This window comes from Theropithecus gelada, chromosome 7b, assembly GCF_003255815.1.
Source record: "Theropithecus gelada isolate Dixy chromosome 7b, Tgel_1.0, whole genome shotgun sequence".
In the NCBI taxonomy this organism is placed as follows: domain Eukaryota; kingdom Metazoa; phylum Chordata; class Mammalia; order Primates; family Cercopithecidae; genus Theropithecus; species Theropithecus gelada.
Window position 1 is genome coordinate 66111097 of NC_037675.1, and position 21841 is coordinate 66132937.

The 21841-nt window shown below is 47.3% G+C and overlaps 1 protein-coding gene across 1 annotated transcript in view; it reads right to left on the reverse strand.

Annotated features, from left to right (window-relative positions):
* The window catches only part of SPTB (spectrin beta, erythrocytic), a 79220-nt gene extending 65412 nt beyond the window's left edge, over positions 1 to 13808 (reverse strand). The window contains exon 1 of the mRNA XM_025392131.1: positions 13372 to 13808. Coding sequence (XP_025247916.1) covers positions 13372 to 13519 — 148 coding nt within the window. The 5' untranslated portion in view covers positions 13520 to 13808. The remainder of the gene's footprint in view (positions 1 to 13371) is intronic.
* Between the last annotated feature and the right edge of the window lie 8033 nt (positions 13809 to 21841).

Here is a 21841-nt window from a genome sequence, read left to right on the forward strand (position 1 = left end):
AATTTGAAAGTTCAACTACATTAAAATAATGTTTGTGTTGGACCAGGCATTGTGGCTCATACCTATAATCCCAGAGCTTTGAGAGGCCAAAGTAGGAGGATCACTTGAGGCCAGGAGTTTGAGAGTAGCCTGGGCAATATAACAAGATTGCATCTCTACAAAAAAATTAAAAAATTAGAGGGGTGTGGTGGCATGTACCTGTAATCCTAGCTATTCAGGAGGCTGAGGCAGGAGGATCACTTGAGCTCAGTTTGAGCTATGTTGTAAGCTATGATCATGCCACCGCACTCTAGTCTGGGTGAAAGACTGAGACCCACCTCAAAAAAAAAAGTTTGTATTGGATAAAACACCATAAGCAAAGTCAAACAAACGAGGAAAAAAATTTCTAAAGGGCTAATGTACTTAATATACAAAAGGGCTAATGTACTCAATATACAAAAAGCACCTACATATTAACAGGGAAAAAGACCAATAATGTGAACAAAGAGTTAACAGAAAAAATTATAAGCATCTCTTAAATGTATAAAAAAAAAGTATAAAAAAAATGTACAAGTCACTCATAATAGAGGTCCAAATTAAAAGCCCACGTGCATGCACACACACACACATGCAAATACACAATCTAATAATGATCCTTAATTTGTTTGAACAAACTAATCATAAAGACATTTTTGAGACAACTTGGAAAATCTGAATATCAAGCATGTATTAGGTTATATTTTTAGGGAATTATTGTTAATTTTATTAGGTGTAATAATGGTACCATGGTTAGGCGGAAAATGCTCATGTTTTTCAGAGATACATACTAGAGTAATTAGGGGGAAATATAATGATGATCTTTACTTTACTTTAACAATGCTTCAACCCCCAAAATAGATCAGCAAATATAACAACATATCAACAATTGTTAAATTCAGGTGATAATGTAAGGATCCTATTATATTTTTGTCTCTACTTTTTTATCAGTTTTTAATTTTGCATAATAAAAGCCAAGAAGTAAAATGAAAATACACGAACACACTATGTTTCACCTATCAGCTGGGCAAAGATCAAGAAGTCTGATAAAATACTTGTGTTGGCAAGGATGTGGTGAAAAAACATTCATGTGTTGCTGGAGAGGGTATAATTGGCTCAACCTCTATGAAAGGCAATTTGGCAAGACCCCTCAGAATTACAAATGCACATGCTTTTGGACCCAGTAATTCCACTTCTAGGAATTTATCCTACAGATCTATTAATACACTGGTAAAAAAAAAAATATATATATACATAGAAGTTGGAAATTCATTGCATTTTTAAATTTTAAAATCTTTTGATAACTTTTTTTAATTAAAAAAATAGGCCAGGCATAGTGGCTCATGCTTGCAGTCCCAGCACTTTGGAAGGCCGAGGTGGGCAGATCACAAAATCAGGAGTTCCAGACCAGCCTGACCAACATGGTGAAACTCCCTCTCTACTAAAAACACAAAAATTAGCCAGGTGTGGTGGCAGGCGCCTGTAATCCCAGCTACTCAGGAGGCTGAGGCAGGAAAATCGCTTGAACCTGGGAGGCGGAGGTTGAAACAGTGAGCCGAGATCACGCCACTGCACTCCAGCTTGGACGACAAAGTGAGACTCCGTCTCAAAAAAAAAAAGAATGTGGAGGCTGCTTATATACTAATATCAAACAATCATCACGATACATTGGGTGAGGCCAGGCGCGGTGGCTCAAGCCTGTAATCCCAGCACTATGGGAGGCCAAGACGGGCAGATCACGAGGTCAGGAGCTCGAGACAATCCTGGCTAACATGGTGAAACCCCGTCTCTACTAAAAAATACAAAAAAACTAGCCGAGCGAGGTGGCAGGCGCCTGTAGTCCCAGCTACTCGGGAGGCTGAGGCAGGAGAATGGCGTGAACCCGGGAGGCGGAGCTTGCAGTGAGCTGAGATCCGGCCACCGCACTCCAGCCTGGGCCACAGAGCGAGACTCCGTCTCAAACAAACAAAAAAAAAGATACATTGGGTGAGAAACATAGAACAGTATATAGTAAAAAAACAAAAAGCAAAACTACAGCTGGGGAAAAAATATAGACCATGTGCTTATATATGCATAAAATATTTCTGGAAAGATACACAAGAAATGATTAACAGAGGTTGTGGGAAAAGAACTGGATGTCTGGGGGACTGAGGTGGGAGTAAAACTTGTTATTTGCCCTTTTATAGCTTTTGGGTTTTACTTACTGGGTGTATATATTACTCCTTCAAAACAGAAATAGATATATTTTCCTTTTCCTTTTTTTTTTCTTTGAGACAAAGTCTCGCTGTGTCACCCAGGCTGGAGTGCAATGGCACCATCTCGGCTCACTGCAACCTCCACCTCCTGGGTTTAAGTGATTCTCCTGTCTCAGCCTCCCGAGTAGCTGGGATTACAGGCGTGTGCCAACATGCCCAGCTAATTTTTGTATTTTTAGTAGAGACAGCGTTTCACCATGTTGGCCAGGCTGGTCTCAAACTCCTGACCTCAGGTGATCTGCCTGCCTTGGCCTCCCAAGGTGCTGGGATTACAGGCATGAGCCACCGCGCCCAGCCTAAAGAAAATACTAATATGTTTTTCTTTTCTTCCTTTTTCCAAGATAGCCTCATTCCTTTTGCGTGCTTTCCTGCCTTAGGGATTTTTCACCAGGCCAAAATCATAAGCATCTTTAACCACCTGAGCCCATAAGAGAAGTGAAAAGGAGAGAGCAAGGCCGATGGCAGAAGCACTGGCCCCTGGATGCAAAAGGGAAGTGAGGTCTGTAAGGAGCAAGGAACGCTCTGCCTCCCCGACCCCCACACAGCTCCTGTCTGAGGTTCCGCCCTCTGAATACTCTCTACGGGGGTTTAAAGCATAAATGTCTCCCCACAGGGTCACGGCTCAGTCTGTTTCTTGTGTTACTCCTTCGCCAGGCTTCCCGTGGGTCCTCCCTCCTCCCTTCTTGGTTAGCAGCACACCAGCCGCCAGCCCAACCCACTCCAGGACCTGCTTCACCCCCTGATGTCACGGGCATCTGGGAAGTTCACCATCAAAAGTCCCTAGTGGGGTTGTTTTAAAAATAGGAGCCGTCCTTAAACCAAACGGTAAAGTTGAAGTATCTTATCTTTGGAAGCTTCGTCTCCCATTTCTGGATCCATCTATTTATTGCTTCAGTGGCTTTCTATTACATTTCTTGAGGGTTTTGTGCCTATCCCTCCTTTTTCTGTTAAAAAAAATTTGCTTTCAAGAATAGAAAATAGCAACCTAAATAATCAAAAACAAGGGATAATTTAATATTTTGGTATATTAATGAGGATACTATTAAGGTTGTTAAAGAAATTTCAATGACAGGAAAGGATATTGTAATGTATTTTGGGGGAAAATTAAGATTTTCAAACGTATGTCCTAATGCTGGGTAACTTTTTTTTTTCTTTTCTGTGTTTTCTAAAATATTTGCAATGGACATATATTGCTTTTATAATACGAAATGACAGATGCCATAAAGAAAAATAGGATATAAAGTTCATAAACCCTGAGGACTAATAGATGAAAAGTAAAAAAAGTTTCTATCTCGAGGAAGTCTGCATTTTCAGTCACTCACAGCCTTAAGCTACAGGTAAAACTAGTAGGTCAGAAAGACAAGTAGGAGCAAAGGCACCAAGGGAGGCCCATGGACCACGAGTCTTCTGAAAACAGTCATTTCATGCTGAGCCCTTTGCAGGTTCACAACTTGTGATTTCTCTCCTTCTCATGCCAAGAAGCCAAGAGCTTAGGGAACCAGAGTGAGCCATGCTTTGTTTTGCCGTTGTTGTTTTTGTTTGTTTGTTTTTTGAGATGGAGTCTCCCTCTGTCACCCAGGCCGGAGTGCAGTGGCACGATCTTGGTTCACTGCAACCTCTGTCTCCTGGGTTCAGGTGATTCTCCTGCCTCAGCCTCCCCAAGTAGCTGGGACTACAGGCACGCACCACCACACCCAGCTAATTTTTTTTTTTTTTTTTGTATTTTTAGTAGAGGCCAGGTTTCACCATGTTGGCCAGGCTGTTCTCAAACTCTTGACCTCAGGTGATCCGCCTGCCTTGGCCTTCCAAAGTGCCTGGATTATAGGCATGAGCCACTGTGCCCGGCCAAGTGAGCCATACTTTAACAGCCATGAACTTGTGGCAAACCTCAATGACACAGATGCCAATCCACAATAAAGCCTAGCATGGGGCAGACTCTCAGGGACACATCATAAATGATGATGACACAAATTCTACTGTTTCTGTTTAACCAGTTTGGAGAGGAATTTTCCTTTCAACCAACTTTCGTCACACTGGTTTTGTGAACAGCTATTTCCCCAACCCTTAAGGATTTGCAACATAGCTAGGGGTGATTCTAAGATGGAAGTTTAGGATGCTTACTACATATCTTAAGATGCAAATGCAAGAATAAAGCCCATAAGACTGATTTTAAAGTGGTCAGAAGCCGGGTGCAGTAGTGCATGCCTATAGTCCCAGTTACTTGGGAGGCTGAGCTTGGGGTATAGTAATTCAAAGGGAGACAATATAGCCATTAAAATAATTTGCATGTTTGCTGACATGAAAAGATACTCATAGCATATTGCTACATGAAAGAGGGTCTAAGATTATACTATTATAGATAACAATATATACACAGACCTATACAGTCATATACAGTCATACATCTATAGAAATTAAAATGTCTATATGAGACATTAACAAAATCTCTACTTTTATCTGTTTTTCTCATATTTTCTATATTAAATATATATTCTTGTTAACAAAAATGTTAAAAAGATATCGAAGTAAATATCTTATTGCTTTTTTATTTGTTTATTTATGTTTTTGAGGCAGAGTCTCCCTCTGTCGCTCCGGCTGGAGTGCAGTGGCGGGATCTCAGCTCACTGTAACCTCCGCCTCCTGGGTTCAAGCAAATCTTGTGCCTCAGCCTCCCGAGTAGCTGGGATCACAGGCATGTGCCACCACACCCAGCTAATTTTTTGTATTTTTAGTAGAGAAAGGGTTTCACCATGTTGGCCAGGCTGGTCTGGAGCTCCTGGCCTCCCTGCTGGGCCTCTCAAAATGCTGGGATTACAGGCATGAGCCACTGTGTCCAGCTCTTATTGCATTTTACATAAAGTATGATCTTTATATTATTGCAAAAGAAAACAAGTTATCGTAGACCAGTTTAAATCAAAAAGTTTTTTATTTTTGAAGAAGGCTAGTTTTCATCTGGAGTTTAAAAATGATAATGGTTCTAGAATGGCAGGGAAGAAAAAGGAGGTCATATTCAAAGCCCCTCAGGTGGCAACGGGCAAGTGCCTATGTGTGTGTGTGCATGTGTGCACATGTATGCAGGTTTTGGGAGTTGGGGTGAGAAGTAGTGAATTTATCCAGAGCAAGGCAGCTGCAGGACAGTCTAGGGAATGTGAACATTATAGTCCAGGTACATAACAGCCCAGAGGTTCCTAAGTAAAGCAGCACCTCCTGAAAGTGTGCTGGAGGACAAAGATTCTAACTGTCCTGTGTAAACCGGACTGGACAGGGGAGAGGCAGGAGGCAGGAGGCTCAAAAGGCTGGTGTTGGAAGGAAAAATGGGAAGGGGCATCTCCGGGGGGCCACAAAGGAGTACAAAAGGTAAGAATGAAGAGCATTCAGTAGGGTCCGCGGGCTGCAGCCCAAGCAGTGCTGTGATGACTTTAAAGCCCTGGGATCCTAGTCCTGTCCTGGCCACTTCCTGGCATTGTGACCTTCCTCATCTCTAGGGAGATGACAACAGCTATACCCTGCCCACTTCACAGAGTGGGTGAAGAGTCATGGAGATGATCTGAACAAAAGTAGCTAGAACATGAAGCAGTTGCACAAATATCAGGCATGGTTGTCTTGCATGCAGGTGGTGGCTGCAGAGAGAGATTACACTCTCTGAGAACATGGGGCTGCAAAAGTCAAGACAGTCCAGGACTTGGCCTCAGCCTAGGTGATGCCTTTAGTGAACAGAGAGAGAGTTTCTGGAGAAGCACCGATTTGCTGAAAAGGATCAGTTCCCTTCCCCAGGCCAGGAACCAAAGCTACATGGTTCAGGGTAAAGAAACACATTGTCAATACCACTCCATAGGTGGCTTCTGCTCAAACTGTCAGAGCTAGAAGAGCATTGGGCATCATCTAGTTCAAGCCCCTGGTGTTACAGGTGAGGATAAAGAGGCCCCGAGGAGCAGAAGAGTGACTTGATCAAGGTCCCCTAACGATAGAGGCAGGAGGACAGAAGAGTGATATTGCCAGGTAGACCATTTTCTCCTCACCTATGGGTAACAAGCTAACTCAAACAGCATCTTCTCTTTACCGGACTTCTGCACAGCCTCCCCACAACCCGTTCTCCCTACAGAGGGTGATCCTTAGTAGTCAGAGCGAGCCCTAAAAACCCAAATCTAACCATGTCATTTTCCTGCTGAAAGTACTTTGATGGGCTGGCAGCAGCTCCTACCCTCCACCCTCTACTGAAGGCTCAGCTCCTGTCCTGCAGCCCACAGCTAATGCTCCCTCTCTTGGACCCTTCAACCTCACCACTGTTTTGCAAAGAACTCCCTCCTCAAACTCCACAGCCACCCCTTTTGAGTTTTCCTCTGCTTCCTGCCCAGGACCTTGGCAACGCTGGTGGCCTATCAGGCCTGTGAGGTGGTCCCTGCCTGCCCTCCTATCAACACCACCGACCCTGTGCTCTGACTCAAACATGCTTATCCCCTGAACTGAGCTGCAGTTTATGTTACAAACTTTACAGTTCCCAGCAAATCTTCATAGCATTTGTCATAATTTGCCGTGCACATGTGTCTATGCATATAGATGCATGTGGGATTATTTGATCTACCTCTGTCTCACTAGACTGTAAAATGAGACTCTCTGGTTGATCTACTTTCCCGAGTCTGAAGGCCAAAGGGTTTGGAGGTAAAATGCTCGCAGAGACTCAGCTGCTACTAGCCTCCTTGTCACTCTCTCTCAGTGACATGTTATAAAGGGAAAATGGAAAATTGCTACAGATGCTCTGAAAACAACACCCTTGGCACCTCCTCAGCCAAGCAGCATGTGGGGGACACATGGGGCAGGGAGAATGGGTGCTGGCTGCTCCTGAGAGCCATAAACACAGTCAAGGCCTGGGGTCAGAGCTTGCCCTTGGGAACAAATCCCACAGAAATGTCCTAAAGATGGAGGAGGCTATTAACATGGTTCACTCAGACTACACTGCCGGGGGAGAGAACACAGTCTTATTATTAACCTCAGCGTATTAATATTTGATAAAGCATCTTCACAATGATAGATAGCAGCCACCCATAGAAGGGAAGCAGCCTTGGTTCTGTAAAGAGTTCTGAGAGAGGAAGTATAGCTTTTATCAAGAGTGGTAAGGGGACAATGGAAGGTTTTATGTCCTGGGCAGGGGAAACCGGCCCTGGGCCACACAGCAGGTGGCATGCTGACATCTCTTGCAGGTTTATCTGCACAGGTAACTGGCAGGTTTATCTACACTGTGTCCTGCCTGGGGGCAGGGAGACAATCTCACCATGGCTGACCTCCCAGAGAAAGCTGCGGATCCAATTTTTTCCCTCTGACATTAAAATGGTTGCTGACAATGATAGCTATTTCTGTGGCTAGTACATTTTCCCAATATGTAGTCTCTAAATAAAACTCCATTTTATGTTTTGAAATCTGAGAAGAAGAAAACATTACAAACCTCCCATTAATGACACTACCATCTTTGTTGGTTACAGGTATCCGGAGACAGATATGGGGGGACCATGGACAACTGGCGCCTTGCTCTCCAGCAGCTGCACCTGAATCTGTCAACTTAACAGAGAAGCTACTGATACCCATCCAGGGTGGTGAGGCCCTGCTCCCTGAGAAATCACTCGTCCTCTGGACACAAAGCCCTCCTAGGCAACCGGGGCACCTGAGATCAGCATCCTCCTGTACACAAGGGGAAAGGGGTCTGAGAGAGAGGCCAAACATGTCCGGAACACTCTCAGGCCCTTTCAGCAGCCGTCAGGAAAAGGCCTCTACCACCCTCCCCGGGGAGTTCCTGGCAGCAGGAGGTGGGCGGGGAGCAGGAGCATCTGAGGAATGTCCGCAACCACAGAACTTAACCTCGGGGCCTGCACGCAGTGGGTCCAGAAGACAGTTAAGGTTCAGAGTGGCAGCAACTATGTGCTTCAGAGTGCAGGGACACAGGCTGTAGTGCACCTGCTGTCCTGCAGCAGTCTCAGAATTGTCCTCAACCAACCTCACCCCTCAGCCTCATCTCTCTTCCGGGAAGAAGGCTACAAAGAGACAATGCAGGAAGGAAGGTCATCTCTAGCTTGCCGCATCACTTGGATTTGAATGTAAAGGCAAAACCTGAATGGGTAACACAGATCTCTATACACCTGGTTTTAAAATGAGAGGCCCTGTGTAGTCTATCCTTTGGTGATTGCTCCATGGGCCAAAGAACAGGAGGAAGACTGAGAAAGAACATGAAGGCTGTGTCTCCCACAGGCTCTTTGCAGGAGGCTCTGGACTGCTCCCTGCACTGCAGGATGCCTCCAAGATGCCTCTGTGAGCCAAGAAGCTGTAAATCACGCAGCAGGCGGCACATAGGATGCCGGAGGCCAAGCTGTGTGCATGGGTAAGGCAGGGGAGTGGAAGGAGGGAGGGGAGGGAAGAGAGAAAAGGGGAGTGAGGCTCATGCACAGGGCTTCTCTTTTGGGGCATCTTTCCATGGGGTTCCTCCACTCCCTGCTCTCCCAGCTGGGCCACATCTACCCTGAGGCAGTGTCCTCACTGGAGTCACTGGAGTCTGTACCCAGGTGCCGGGGAGGGGAGGAGTGTGCAGGCAGGCAGGCAGATGCCTCCTCTGGGGCAAGGAGAGGGAGACAGAGGGCGGGCATTCTGACTGGTAAGTTCCCTGCAGCCTGCAGTGCTTCATTCTTCATCCAGACAGCCACGAATGCTCATCTGGCAGCTCCCAGTATGAAAAGGGGAAGGAGAAGAAATGGGGCTGTGTGACAATTAGGGGGACTCTAGGAGATAGGGGGAGCCTTTCTATTGAAACGTGAAGGCTGGAACCTTTTGGAAGGATAGGAACTTGGGCTTTTCAGTTGCTGCTCTTCCTGTAATCCCTCAAAACAGGTCTAGAAAGTAGGAAGGTGCCAGAGGCAGTCATTGAAAGAGAGAAGCATGGTCTCCAGCCCAGGAAGAAGCCTCAGGGCTATCTGCTACTTAACCTCATGACAGGCGGCCAGTTTAGAGACTGACGTTAAAAAGCGAAAATCTGCTCAGGGAGCTACAGGGCAAATATTCCTGCTGGGATCCCAGCCCTCCCCTTGGCATTGCCAAGGTCAAATCCACCCCCTTACAGGAGCCTTCTGCAACATTTTCCTACCCATCTTCCTTTTCACTTTAGTTAGGCCGACTCCCAGTTTCATACAGAAAGTCATTCATTATGGAGAGAGCTCAGGTTTTTATGTACGAGGACAGATTAGCCAGATGGCTTGTTTCTTTAGGTCCAAGAAGGAAGACCTGGGAGTGGTATGAAAGGCAGAATAGGGAGTATTTCCTTCGGAGTTGAGAGGAATTTTACTTAAGAGGCAGAAAAGAGCACATCCAGTCACCCAAATTCAGGTCTTCCAACCATAGGTCATTAAATGGAGATGGACCTAGAGAAACTGTCTCATCTGGAAAAGCATTTGACGAGACCATCATCCTTAGGTTTCTTGGGCCTTCCATGTCACCCAGTCAGATGGCAGAGACACAGCCAGGGTCATGGACTGGATAGTCTTATGGAGAGAGAGACCTGCACGGCATGGGGCTCCATCTCATGGGCATCAGGCCTGGGGGAAGGGGAAAGAGCCCAGAGCTCCAAGCACAAACATTAGCCTGATTTCCTTGGTCCCTGGCTTTTTCTTCCAACTCAGACTTCTGAGGCAAAGGAGGGTGGGGGTTAAGAAGGAAGAAACAGGTCCCAGAACAGGCCAATGTACAACAGGCAAGGAAAAAGACCAAGCTCATGATCTTGAATGTCTGAAGTTGGGAAAAGAGAAAGGACAGAAAACACCTATGGGGAATTTTCTTAGTACTAACATTATCTAACATTCACCTAGCATTTTATTATTAATAAAAACTTTCATAAACTTTATCTTATTTGCTCTTCACAACAACCTTGAGAAAATACTATCATCCCTATTTGATAAAAATGGAAAAGGAGTCAGTGATCCTCTACTGCGGTGGCATTAAAGGCGGAATCAAGACTTGAATCTGGATCTTGTGACATGTTCCTCCTCACCGCAGGACCTTACATTTCTGAAGAGGATGCCAGGCCAATTTCCCCTACTTTACCACATATACCTATGAAGCAGGTCACTGCTATCTTCTAAGCAACTCAGGGCTGAATCCCCTCCTTGCCTTAATATTCCTGTGAGTGGGAGAGTGGCTGAGAGCTCCTGCTCCCTAATGTTTCTTTTGAAAGACTGACCCCTGCCTAGGCTGTTAAGGTGGCCCCAGTGACAGTACTAAAGGGAAAAAAAGTCAAGACTTTGAGACTAGGAAGGCTGACATGCTCCCTTTCTCCATTTTGCCTACCCAGTAGAATGGGCACATCTGCCACTCTATTTAGACCTTTCCAAAGCTTTAGCTCAAGCCCAGATCACCTAGAGTGGACTCTCAGGAGAAGGAAGCCAGTAACCACTTAGGTTGTTTGTTTTTTGAAAATCTTGAAAGGACCTCAAACTTGCATGTTTACTTGTTGGCCAGATGTTCTGAATCGTTAAGGCCCAGGCATACAATTCTACGCTCTGTGGCTTTTCCTCTCCCTAGGGGGCATTCAGATTCTCTGGTAAGTCAGATGCATGCTCCTGGTGAGGCGTAGGCTCAACTAGGCACAGCCAATGTCAGCAAAGGCTCTTTCCTGATCAACCTAGGACTGACCACTAAGCACAGAGTCTTGCTCTGTCACCAGGCTGGAGTGCAGTGGCATGATCTTGGCTCACTGAACCTCCTCAGGTTCAAGCGATCCTCCTGCCTCAGCTTCTTGAGTAGCTGGGATTACAGGCATGCACCACCATGCCCAGTTATTTATTTATTTAGTTATTGTAATTTAGTAGAGACGGAGTTTCACCATGTTGGCCAGGCTGGTCTTGAGCTTCTGGTCTCAAGCCATACACTTACCTTAGCATCCCAAAGTGCTGGGATTATAGGCATGAGCTACCACGCCCAACACCCGGCTTTGTGCTTGGCTCTTTAACGTATCTCCACCAACTTCCCAAGCAGCTCATCAGACCTGGCGACAACACACACAGGCCAACCAGAGAAACCCGGGGCCCTTCTGCCTGCCAGAATCACACGCACCCTTCAGTTCCCAGCTCAAAGGCTGCCTCCTCCATGAACTGTTCCCTGATTCTCCCTGCATCTCTTCCTTGGCTCTCTCATTGCTGTTTAATTTATGTGCTCTTCCTACAGTTCTTCTCTAATTCCTCTCATGCTAATTAATTGTGAACATAGTTCATTTTTCCCTAATAGATTGTGAACTCCTGAGAGACAGACACTATATTGAATTAATCTGTGGTTCCCCTCTCCCCCTTTCACGTTTGGCCAGGGGTTTAGCTTTAAACATAGTAAGAGTACAACAAGTAACTATTAAAATAGAATTTACCTTGGTTTCTTAAAAAAGATGAAAGGATCCCTGCACAAAGTCCAGTCCCCACTTTTACCTTGCTTTGGCAAATTTTACGGAATATGGTACCCTCTCCCTCCACCTGGATCACCAGGGTCATTGCAGCTAGATCCAGCCAGCACAGAGATATAAGAAGGTAAAACCAGACTGACGAAGCCAATGGTTCCAAGTCTGGTTGGCTTCAATTAATGTATACAAAAGCAATGGATCACTGCTATGGTCTGTCCCCAAGGGAAACCAAGGGAGAATTTTGTGGGGTCAAGGAGGGTGAGAAGGAAATGAAGGAAGAAGAAAGAGAGTTTCCTATAAAGAGCAAGGACACCAGTGGTGATGAGTGAGACCCAAGTGGATCCCTTGTCATGATAAGGGAGATGAGACACTGCAGCATTCCTTTCCCAGAATGAGAAGCCCAGACACTCCAAGGTGTGAGGTCATTATGGTCCCAGAGGGTCCAGGGCCTGCTCAGGCTTCAAGATCAGCCGGGGACTGTGGTATCTGGGAGCTGAGTGCAGGGAGGGAGGATGGAAGAGGATTACTACAACCTTCAATTTGGGCCATAAGGTATGGGGGCAGTGGGAGAATCACTCCAGACAGTGTTTATGGGGAAGGTTGTGGTCTTCTTAGAAGGTGGAAGACAGGAACAGTCAATGAGAGGGAAACAGGTCCAATGTGGGCTGCTGACTGGCGGATCAGGGAAAGGAACCCAGCCCCCACACATACACACACAACACCATGCAACTCCACCTTTCTTACTGGCCGAGGACTTAAGGTCGGAATATAGTTATCCTGGGTCAAGTTCAGAGAGGCAATACGCACAGGAGTTGGGGGAAAAAAAATCCCAAGAATCAGATATCAGCCAACAGGGAGAGGAGAAGTCATTTCTATTAGAGATTTAAGATATTCTCCACCCCCATCTTCTCTCTCTCTCTCTCTCTCTCTCTCTCACACACACACACACACACACACACCCCGAGAGAGAGAGAGGGTGGGGCTGGAGAATATCTTAAATCTCTAGTAGGAATGGCTTCTCCTCCCCCTACCGGCTGAGGTCCGATTCTTGGGATTCACACACACACACACACACAAACACACACACACACACACACACACACACACACAGAGAGAGAGACAGAGAGAGAGAGAGAAAGATCTATTATGAACCTGCTAAGCAAAAATCTAATTCCAGCTTAAGGATGAAAGGTTTCATCAAGAAAATCCTTCCTGAGGCAGTGGCAAGGATGTTATCTGCTCTCGATTTCCTATCCAATCACTCCTTTTGGGACCACAGAGAGGACGACAATTCCTCTCTCCAGGCCTAGGCAGGAAATCGGGGTTATCCAGGAGGCCCTGTGTACCTGCGCTTGGCTGTCCAGCCCTCAGACACTGCTTTGCCCAGACTCTTGTACTTCTCACTTTGGCCGCAGGTCACTCAGGACAGATGCAGAGGGCAGGCCCCACCTGGTCCCAGCTTCAGCACCTCCTCGCTTCTCAGAGGCCCTTGGGGGCAGAGGCTGCCAGAGCGTGTGCTCCCTCCCAAGGGGACCCCCACCTCCCTGAGCTCGGCAAACATGTCTCCATCACTGCCATGCCAGGGCTCACCCAACACACACGGAGGATCCACACTAACTGGGGAGGGCTGTGAACCTTGTGATTGGGAGAATGCCCTCCAACCCCTGTGGCCCCAAACAGTACCTGCCAAGGCCTTGATCCGGGACCTCTCAAAGAGCCTGGCTGAGCTGTTGTCATTGTCCAGCTCGTCGTCTGGGGCATCCCAGCGGGCATTGATCCGGCTGTAAGGTGGCTGGTTGCCCACATTTTCAAACTCTGCGGCCGATGTCATGTCAGCAGGCTCTTAGCAGCTCGGCCTGCCTCAGTCTTCATGGAAGGATCCCTGGGGGACGGCAACACAGTCAGAGGGTTAGCTCTCTACCCGCTCGGACTTTTTCTCAGGGGAAACTTATTCGGAGCATCCAATGTGAGTAGATTCTGGCGGGAGCAGCACGCCGTGTCATCTGCCTGGGCATGCTTCCTACCTGGGTCTCTGGGTCGTTTGTTATAAAATATTGCAGCAGCAGCAGCAGCAGCAACAGTACCGGCGGCGGTGGCGGGGATGGAGAGCTGCATGTAGCAAGGGTCAGGACGGCCAGCAGGTGGAGACGTCAGTCGCAGCCGGCGGCTTCCTCCAGACCCGCCGCCCCGCCGCCCCGCCGCAGGGAGCACCCCGGGAGAGGGGAAGCTCTCCCAGGAGCCCAGGAGCCAGAGGCTGCGGGGCACGAGCTGGAGAAAGCAACCTTCGCCCTGCGGACTGGGCCAGGACCTAACCTGGTGAGGGAGATGGGGACAGGCCAGGGGATGGGAGAAGCTGGAAGTAGGCTGAGTCTGACACAAATGGGAACCATGGGGAGAGATGGATGAGAGAGTTAAGCCACCACTGATGCCACCAGCCCAGGGCAGCTGCACTGGGGGGACTTCACTCCTCCTGGAGGCTTTTGGAGAGCCCTCTGAGTTCCTTCCCAGCAGCTGGTATTCAGAAAGTGACCTTGCATTTTAGGGCTTCTTTGGAGCATAACCAGGTGCTCAGATGAGGTCTCCTGTTGAATCCCAGGACAGATCGAGCAACCCAGAGGAGCCTGCTGTCCCATCAAGCGCATGGCAGTCAGGGCATCCCACGGACAATGGAACCGTGCATTGCGAGTCCATGCGATGAACCAGCACATCAGGAGCACTGGGTCTTCCCTCACCAGTCATCAATCATTCCTACTCACTCATTAATTCATTCACAATTAATTCAAATATGTACCAGGCTCCAACAAGGTGGCAGGCACTGTACTAGGCAGGGGCAAGCAAGACAGGAAAGGTCATGTCCCCATAGAGCTTGGACTCTGGTGGCAGAGACACACAATTAAGCAAGCAACTACAAGAAGGTGTGATGTATGTCATGGCTGGCTTAGGTGGGGACTCGGCGGGGACTGGTGCCAGGGAGGGGAAGTTGAAGTTTATTCCTAAAGGAAGCTTGGAGGTACCCATGAAGGGACAGATGGGAAAGGACAAGAGTCCAAGCAAAGGGAATAAAGAGCAGGTATAAAGTCCTGAAGCTAAGAAAGAACACAGCGGCCGGGCGTGGTGGTTCACGCCTGTAATCCCAGCACTTTGGGAGGCCGAGATGGGAGGATCACAAGGTCAGGAGATGGAGACCATCCTGGCTAACACGGTGAAACCCAGTCTCTACTAAAAATACAAAAAATTAGCCGGGTGCGGTGGCGGGCGCCTGTAGTCCCAGCTACACGGGAGGCTGAGGCAGGAGAATGGCGTGAACCCGGGAGGCGGAGCTTGCAGTGAGCCAAGATTGTGCCACTGCACTCCAGTCTGGGCGACAGAGCGAGACTCCATCTCAAAAAAAAAAAAAAGAAAGAACACAGCAAGCTTTGGGAACCTTAAGAAGTAATGGGAAGGCAGGGCTGGGATCGGGGAGAAAAGTGAGGAGAGGGCCAGCGGGGCCAGGCTCGGTCTTCGATGCCCTGGGCCCTAGGAAAACTACTAGCTTTCTTCATCTGTACCTGCCATTCGCTCCTCTTTCTGGGAATCTTAAGGGATTCCAAGATCAAGTCTGTAAGAGAGCAGAGGACCCAGAGCCTTCACATCCAAGAGAGCAAAGCGGGAGGTGGGGAGGCTGTGAGGCAGACCCGTGATGGGGGTTGACAGCCAGTGAGCTGTAAGGGAGACCACTCCCTCTGTGGGTGTGTGCACCCACAGCACACACACTGGCTCACATCCGACACGCTGACACACACCAGCACACACATGCGCACCAGCCAGGCACACGCTTTTGGAGGCACTGAAGCACATTCACTAGCCCAAGCGTGAGATGGCAGCAAGGCTACAGCCTTATTTTTCACGTACAGACTCACTTGAGACTGCATTTTCCCCAACCTGATGAATCCATCCCACCACATCCTTTTGAGGTAAGACAGGAGCCAGGATTACCCACCCTAATTGCCTTGGGAGAAAAACCAAGGTCTGCTGCAGGAGGAGGCCTCCCCAGGGTCTTCCGGGGAATGACTGTGGCTGGGACCAAAGGCCAAACGGGAGTGCAGTTTATCCCCCTCGACCAAACAGGTTTCGGGAGGGCAGGTGGGGAAAGGACACAGTGCATGGGGACAGAGGGCATTTCCCAGCCAGGACTTGACAAAAGTGTTTACCCCTCAAGAGAAGGGAAGGTGCAAGGTGGGAAAACCAGTCATCCCCCCTAAACACAGGATACCCCATGATGCCAGGCCTGTGCCCAAGGCCATCCTTGTCCCTTTGAACAGCCTGTCCTCTTCTGCAGATGGACTTGCTGCTTCCAGGACTGAGATTTCGCACCCAACTGGCTGGGCAATGCTAGCTGGGAAAGATAGCCCCCGCCCCCGGCCCCATGCCTTTCCCTACTTCCCTTAAGAAACTACTACTGACTTGGTCTCTAAGCCAGAGAGGGACTGACAGGCTGACCACCTCCTGCAGGGCCAGAAGCCTGTCCAGCAGCCCCTGAGAAGGGCTGAGCTGCCAGAGGCAAGAAGTGAGGTGAGATCAGACCCTGAGTGCAGGAAGTAACCGGACTCTGGCTCTCCTATTCGTCCTAGGCTATTTTTAAGAGTGGCCGAGAGAGGCCCGGGCCGTGGGGCTGGAGAGTGAGATTACCTTTGCTGTGGCTCCATAAATAAGTCTGCCCCAGAAAGATGAGCCTGAGCAGGCCGACCAGCAGTCCCGGCATTCAAGACAAGATTGATGGCCCTGGGTGCAGAAGAGCGGCGGCTCGACAGTAATTCATCCTGCTTAAAAATGCCATCCCTCCTGCGGCCACGGCTCAGAGAAGGCAGCAGCCGGGCAGCAGCTCTGCCAGGAATGGGAAGAGATGTATATGTGTGTCTAAATACACAGCTGGAGTTTTTTGTTTTTGTTTTTGTTTTGGAAAGAGTCAGGTCCCTGAAAACAAACACCAAGGAAAGATGGTTCAGAAACGAAAGTGAGGCCCCTTTCCTTGTGTCCCTCTTCCCCTGCCATGCCCACCCCAGGCCCTGCCCAGATGGCATTCCATCAGAGTCAAGGGGGTCATGGGATGGGCCAGTACACGCACGTGGGGAAGCTCTCGGAGAATCAGGTGTGAGAAGCGGAAGGAAATAAATAAGAGAACAGCAAAGCTACAGATAGTTAACAAAAAGCAAACATGAAGATATGCCTGTCCAACACCAGATTTAACCCATTCTCAGTGTCACCATGTCTCTTTCTGTACTGTTACAACGGCCCTTCAAAGGCCTGGCTATAAAGAGATGACCATGACCGAAAAAAACAGCATATGTTGGGGCTCATGGTGGGGACACTTAATCAAATGGGGAGTCATGGAAATGACATTTAAATTGCTACCTGGGAGGAACTTGGAGATGAGATGATCTGGTCTCATTTTCAAGGATATAAGTCATCTGCACATCTAGAGTGGCCTTCCATGAGTCACGGAGGACCACAAATACATGGCTAAAATTAGACCTTAAATTGCAATTCAGGCCCATCAGTAAACCCAGGAAAAAAGGCATAAGTACTTCCTTGTCCATTCATTCCCCGACTCACCCACAAGTCCCCCCCAGAATTCCTTCTCTGAACCCACCTGACCCTTGTCAAAGTATAGGTGGGTCTTCTCTGGTCTCTGTGATTCTGTGCCCAGAGAGGTCCACCTGCCCCATCCATCCATCCACCTGCCCATCTAGCAGCCCTAAATGCACAGTCCAGAGTCATCCTTACCTGCCTTCTGCCACCCTCTGACCCCAGGCTATATTTTGAGTAGGATGGGACCCGAGAAGTCTTGCCCACAGCTCAGCACTGAAAAGTTTATGGGATCACACAGAGGACTCAGCTCACAGAAGGAACGTATACTTATTAATGCATTTCACAATACCACTGATGCAACCCACAACTCCAACCTTCACATCCGCCTCTGAGGTCGGATGCTAGGCTCGGAGCCTCAACCTTACATGCTATGTCCAGTTACTCCCTGGGTTGGTTAAAAACTGAGAAAGTGGTGGTAGCAGCTCCTCTCCCAGCCTGCAGGGTGCTGATGGAGCCCAAGCTAAAACCCATGTATGTCAGCCCTCGCCGAAGCCCCAAGCAGAAGAGGCAGCTCTTCTCTTTTCTCCATCCTCTAGTCCCATAACAAAGTAAACAGCATCCTCTCCTCTTCCCTGGGTCATACAAAAGTGAGAAGCAACAAAGCACAAAGATCTACTTCCAAAGTGGGAAACCAGGGGAATACAAGGCAAAGCAGGGCTGAGGAGCAGGCTGTTGCAATAGCAAGGACACTGTCTTGCTTAAACAGTATTGCTCCTTCCACTCTGTTGTTATTTTCTCTCTAGCTGTAAGGTTTGACCCCCTCACCTGCTTTCTAGTTTGTCCTGCCCCCTTATGCTACCTCAAACCTGCTTTTAACATAATTTGGTATTGTAGCAACCCGGTCAGGAGATTAAATCCTGAAGCTTCTCTGGTAATTTTTCTGTCAATCCATCACCAAAAAAGGAACATCCTTCCTCTCCCTCTAATCATAATCGCATTGCATATTCACAGGCACCTTAAAGAATAGTTAAATACACAAAAACACACGTGCACACACTCACTAGAATGAGAAGCAATAAAACATGCAGTGCAGAGTACTTACTCTAAATCCATCTGCAGCCCTTACCTCCTCCCTACTCTCAAGCTCTAGTCTGGCACCTCCATCTGCCTATCAGACATCTCCACCTAGAAATTACAGCTCAGTCTCAATATGGCTAAGACTGAGCATGGGGCTACCAGGACAGCAGAACCAGGGAGTTTCAGTATTATGGGGTAATGGTGTGGCCCAGATAAGCATGCCACCTATGGGTGACCTTTCCAGTCAATGGACACCACCAGCAGTTCCTGGACAAGCCACTTCCCCTCCCCAGAGCACATTCTGCTTTTTCACACTGCAGTTCCCATCCCAACCAAGCCTGGCTATTAGTGCATCACTGATGGACTGTGGTTTGGGGTGCTTAAAGTCCCAAGATTACTACCCATGGTTGCTACTCAGGAATCTCCATGCATCTGCAACGTCCTGGTCATTCTGGTCCACTGCTGTTTGGTGAGGCCTTTACTAGACACTTCTACTCCAGTTTCTGTCACCCAGCAGGGGCTTTACATGCCGCAACTTGTCCACCCTCATCATGGAAAAATCTCCTACCAAGAACTGGCTCCAGTTATGCTGCAGCTGCTGGAATAGGGGTGGGGGTGGATAGGATCATAGCTCCAATCGTTCTTATAAGATTTGGTTGAGGAACAGGTGCTGCTCAGCTCTGATGTAGGGACTGGCCCATCAGCCTTCTATCGTAACAACAGTATCTATCAGCACTTCACATCCTGCACAGAGGCAAATTTCCACTGGGAACCATTAAAGGAGAGGGGAGAGATGATACTCTTATATACATATTAGGTTGGTACAAACGTAATTGTGGGTTTTGCCATTACTTTCAATGGTAAAAACCACAATTACTTTTGCACCAACCTAATAGTTTTCAAACATTATCCTCTATGGGGATTCTTGGGCTCAATATCTACACTTACAGAAACTTGTGACCCAGTCCTACCTCCTCTTATCTCTCCCAACTCACTTCTTTCAAGATAGCCACTGCCCTCCTCTCCCAGAATAAGTAACATTTTATGGCAGCTGAGTTGAAAAGTTGGATGCCCAATTTCTCTTCTGCCATGAGGACTTTTGCAGAATATCTACAGTAACTTCTCTCTTCTCTGATGAAAACTGCAGGAGGTAGTGAGGTCTCAACATTGGAAATAGTCAAGAATAGATTGGAATAATTTATTTGGCATCATCATTGAAATGATATTTATAATGTAATAACTGATTCGGAAAAGATTTTAAAAACCCATCAGATAATGGGTTGATGGGTGAACTTTCCAACGGAGGGATCAAGTTTTCAACACCCAAACTCACTGATGAATCTTAGTATCACCAAGAACAGGACAATCAGACACGTGTTCCTCCTGACATGCCGCAACGTGAAGGACATCATGACCTATGATGTTCTTGCCAAAAAAGTTGAACCTGAATTTATTAATAATTAAGCTTTAGAGCTAACTTCCCATTTATAGGAATTATAGGAAATCAAGATAAATAACCACATGAGGAAGCAAAGAAACAAACCCAGAATGTAAGGCATTCTGCAGACAACTGACTCAGCTTCTTCAACAAGTCAGAGGCATTAAAACAGACAAAAAAGAGGCAGGGAGTGAGGACTGCTATAGATCAAGAGACTCAGGAGATATTATAATCAAATATAATGCACCTTGTTTGGATCTTGAATTTTAAAAAAACACATTTACGAGGCAATCAGGGATATCTGAATTACAGATTCAATATTGATTGGTACCTAGGAATTAGTCAGTTTTGTTAGATGTGATCATGGCATTATGGTTATGTAAGAAAATGAGGTTTTTTTTGCAATGCTCAAAAATGTAGTGGGGGACATGACATGATGTCTGGGATTTGCTTAAATGTGCTTCAGCAAAATAAGATGCAGATGAAACAAGTGGGAAACCACTTGTTGGTTATTGGCTTGGAGTGATCTACTTATGGGGGGTCATGATTCTATCCTCTCTACTTTTTATGCTTGAAATTTTGTATAATAAAAACTTTGATAAAATTGGCAGTTAATAATAAATTAAATTTGTAAAATACAGTCATATGCCCTAGGCACAACTGGAACCTAGAATAAAAGTCAACCCTTTCCCATGGTCCTAAGGTCCTTCCCATCTTCTCCAAGCTCATCTCCCCACACCCCCTACAGGTAACCTGCCAGCCTTCTTTCAGTTCTTCAAACTTGAAATGTCCTCCCCAGCTCAGGGCTCTTGTGCATGCTGTGCCCACTGCCCCAGACACTTCCTGGAGCATCTCTGCATGTCTGGCTCCTTCTCATTCCTCAGGTCTCTTCTCAGACATGGCTTTCTTGTGGAAGTCCTCCCTGCTCACCCTCTCTAAGGTAGCTCCCTGCTCTGTTAGCCTCAGTCTTTTTGACAATCTGTTTAACTCTATAGAACTTATTATAATTGTAATTATTCATGTATCTGTCTGTTTTCTCTTTTTTTTTTTTTTCTTTATGCCTAGACTATAGCCTCCTTACATGTAGCAGCCATGTCTGTCATGTCTGTCTTTTTCATTATTGTACTCCAGTGCCTAGTACTTGGCCTGGGACTTAGTAGGTGCTCAGTAAATATTATCCTCATCCTACAGACCTGATCTCAAACTCTGGAGTCTTTTTATTTATTTATTTATTTTTATTTTATTTTTTGAGACGGAGTTTCACTCTTGTTTCTCAGGCTGGAGCACAGTGGCACGATCTCGGCTCACTGTAACCTCTGCCTTCTGGAGCCTTTTTAAAGCCTTCTATCCCATCATATTCCCTGACCCACATACTCAGTTATCCCATGTACATGTACTGACTGTTTATTCAATATTTATTCATTACCAAGGCTAGTCATTAAGCCTCTGGCAGGGTCTTTCATTCGTCATTTCTTTATGTTTTAAAGTTCTACTTCACTCAGGCCCTCATCTCTTCCCACTTGGTCCATCTCTGTCTGTACTCAGTCCCTTCACAGTCCCTCCTGCATGGCCCCTCATGCTGACACACCCCTACTCTGTAAGCTTTCAGCAGTGCAGTCCAATCCAAAGTCCTGCACCATTTGGTGCTGAGCTCACACTCTCCTTTATGTGAACTCTGCTTTAGTCAGGAGGGCTCACATGGCCCCTGTCCCCACCATGGTGTCATGTGCCTTGACAACTTTATTTATGCCATATCCCATACCCTGATATTTAGCTACCTCTCCCATCCCCTTAAAATTTAAAACAAATACAATTTTCAAACATTTAGAAACACGTGTATATCATGTTCTCAGAAGCTGAGTGAGGTTGCCTTTTCCCCCCATCCAACCCCACGGATCCCCGGCTGCCTCTTTTTCCCCTCAAGTGGAGGGGGCAGGCAAGATGGGCTCAGGGAAAGCTGGTGGTGACCCATGCACCGACTCCCCCTCCTCAGTCTCACTTCCTCCCCACCAACCTCACTGCCACTTCCTCCCCACCAACCTCACTGCCACTGCCAAGGGAGGTCAGATC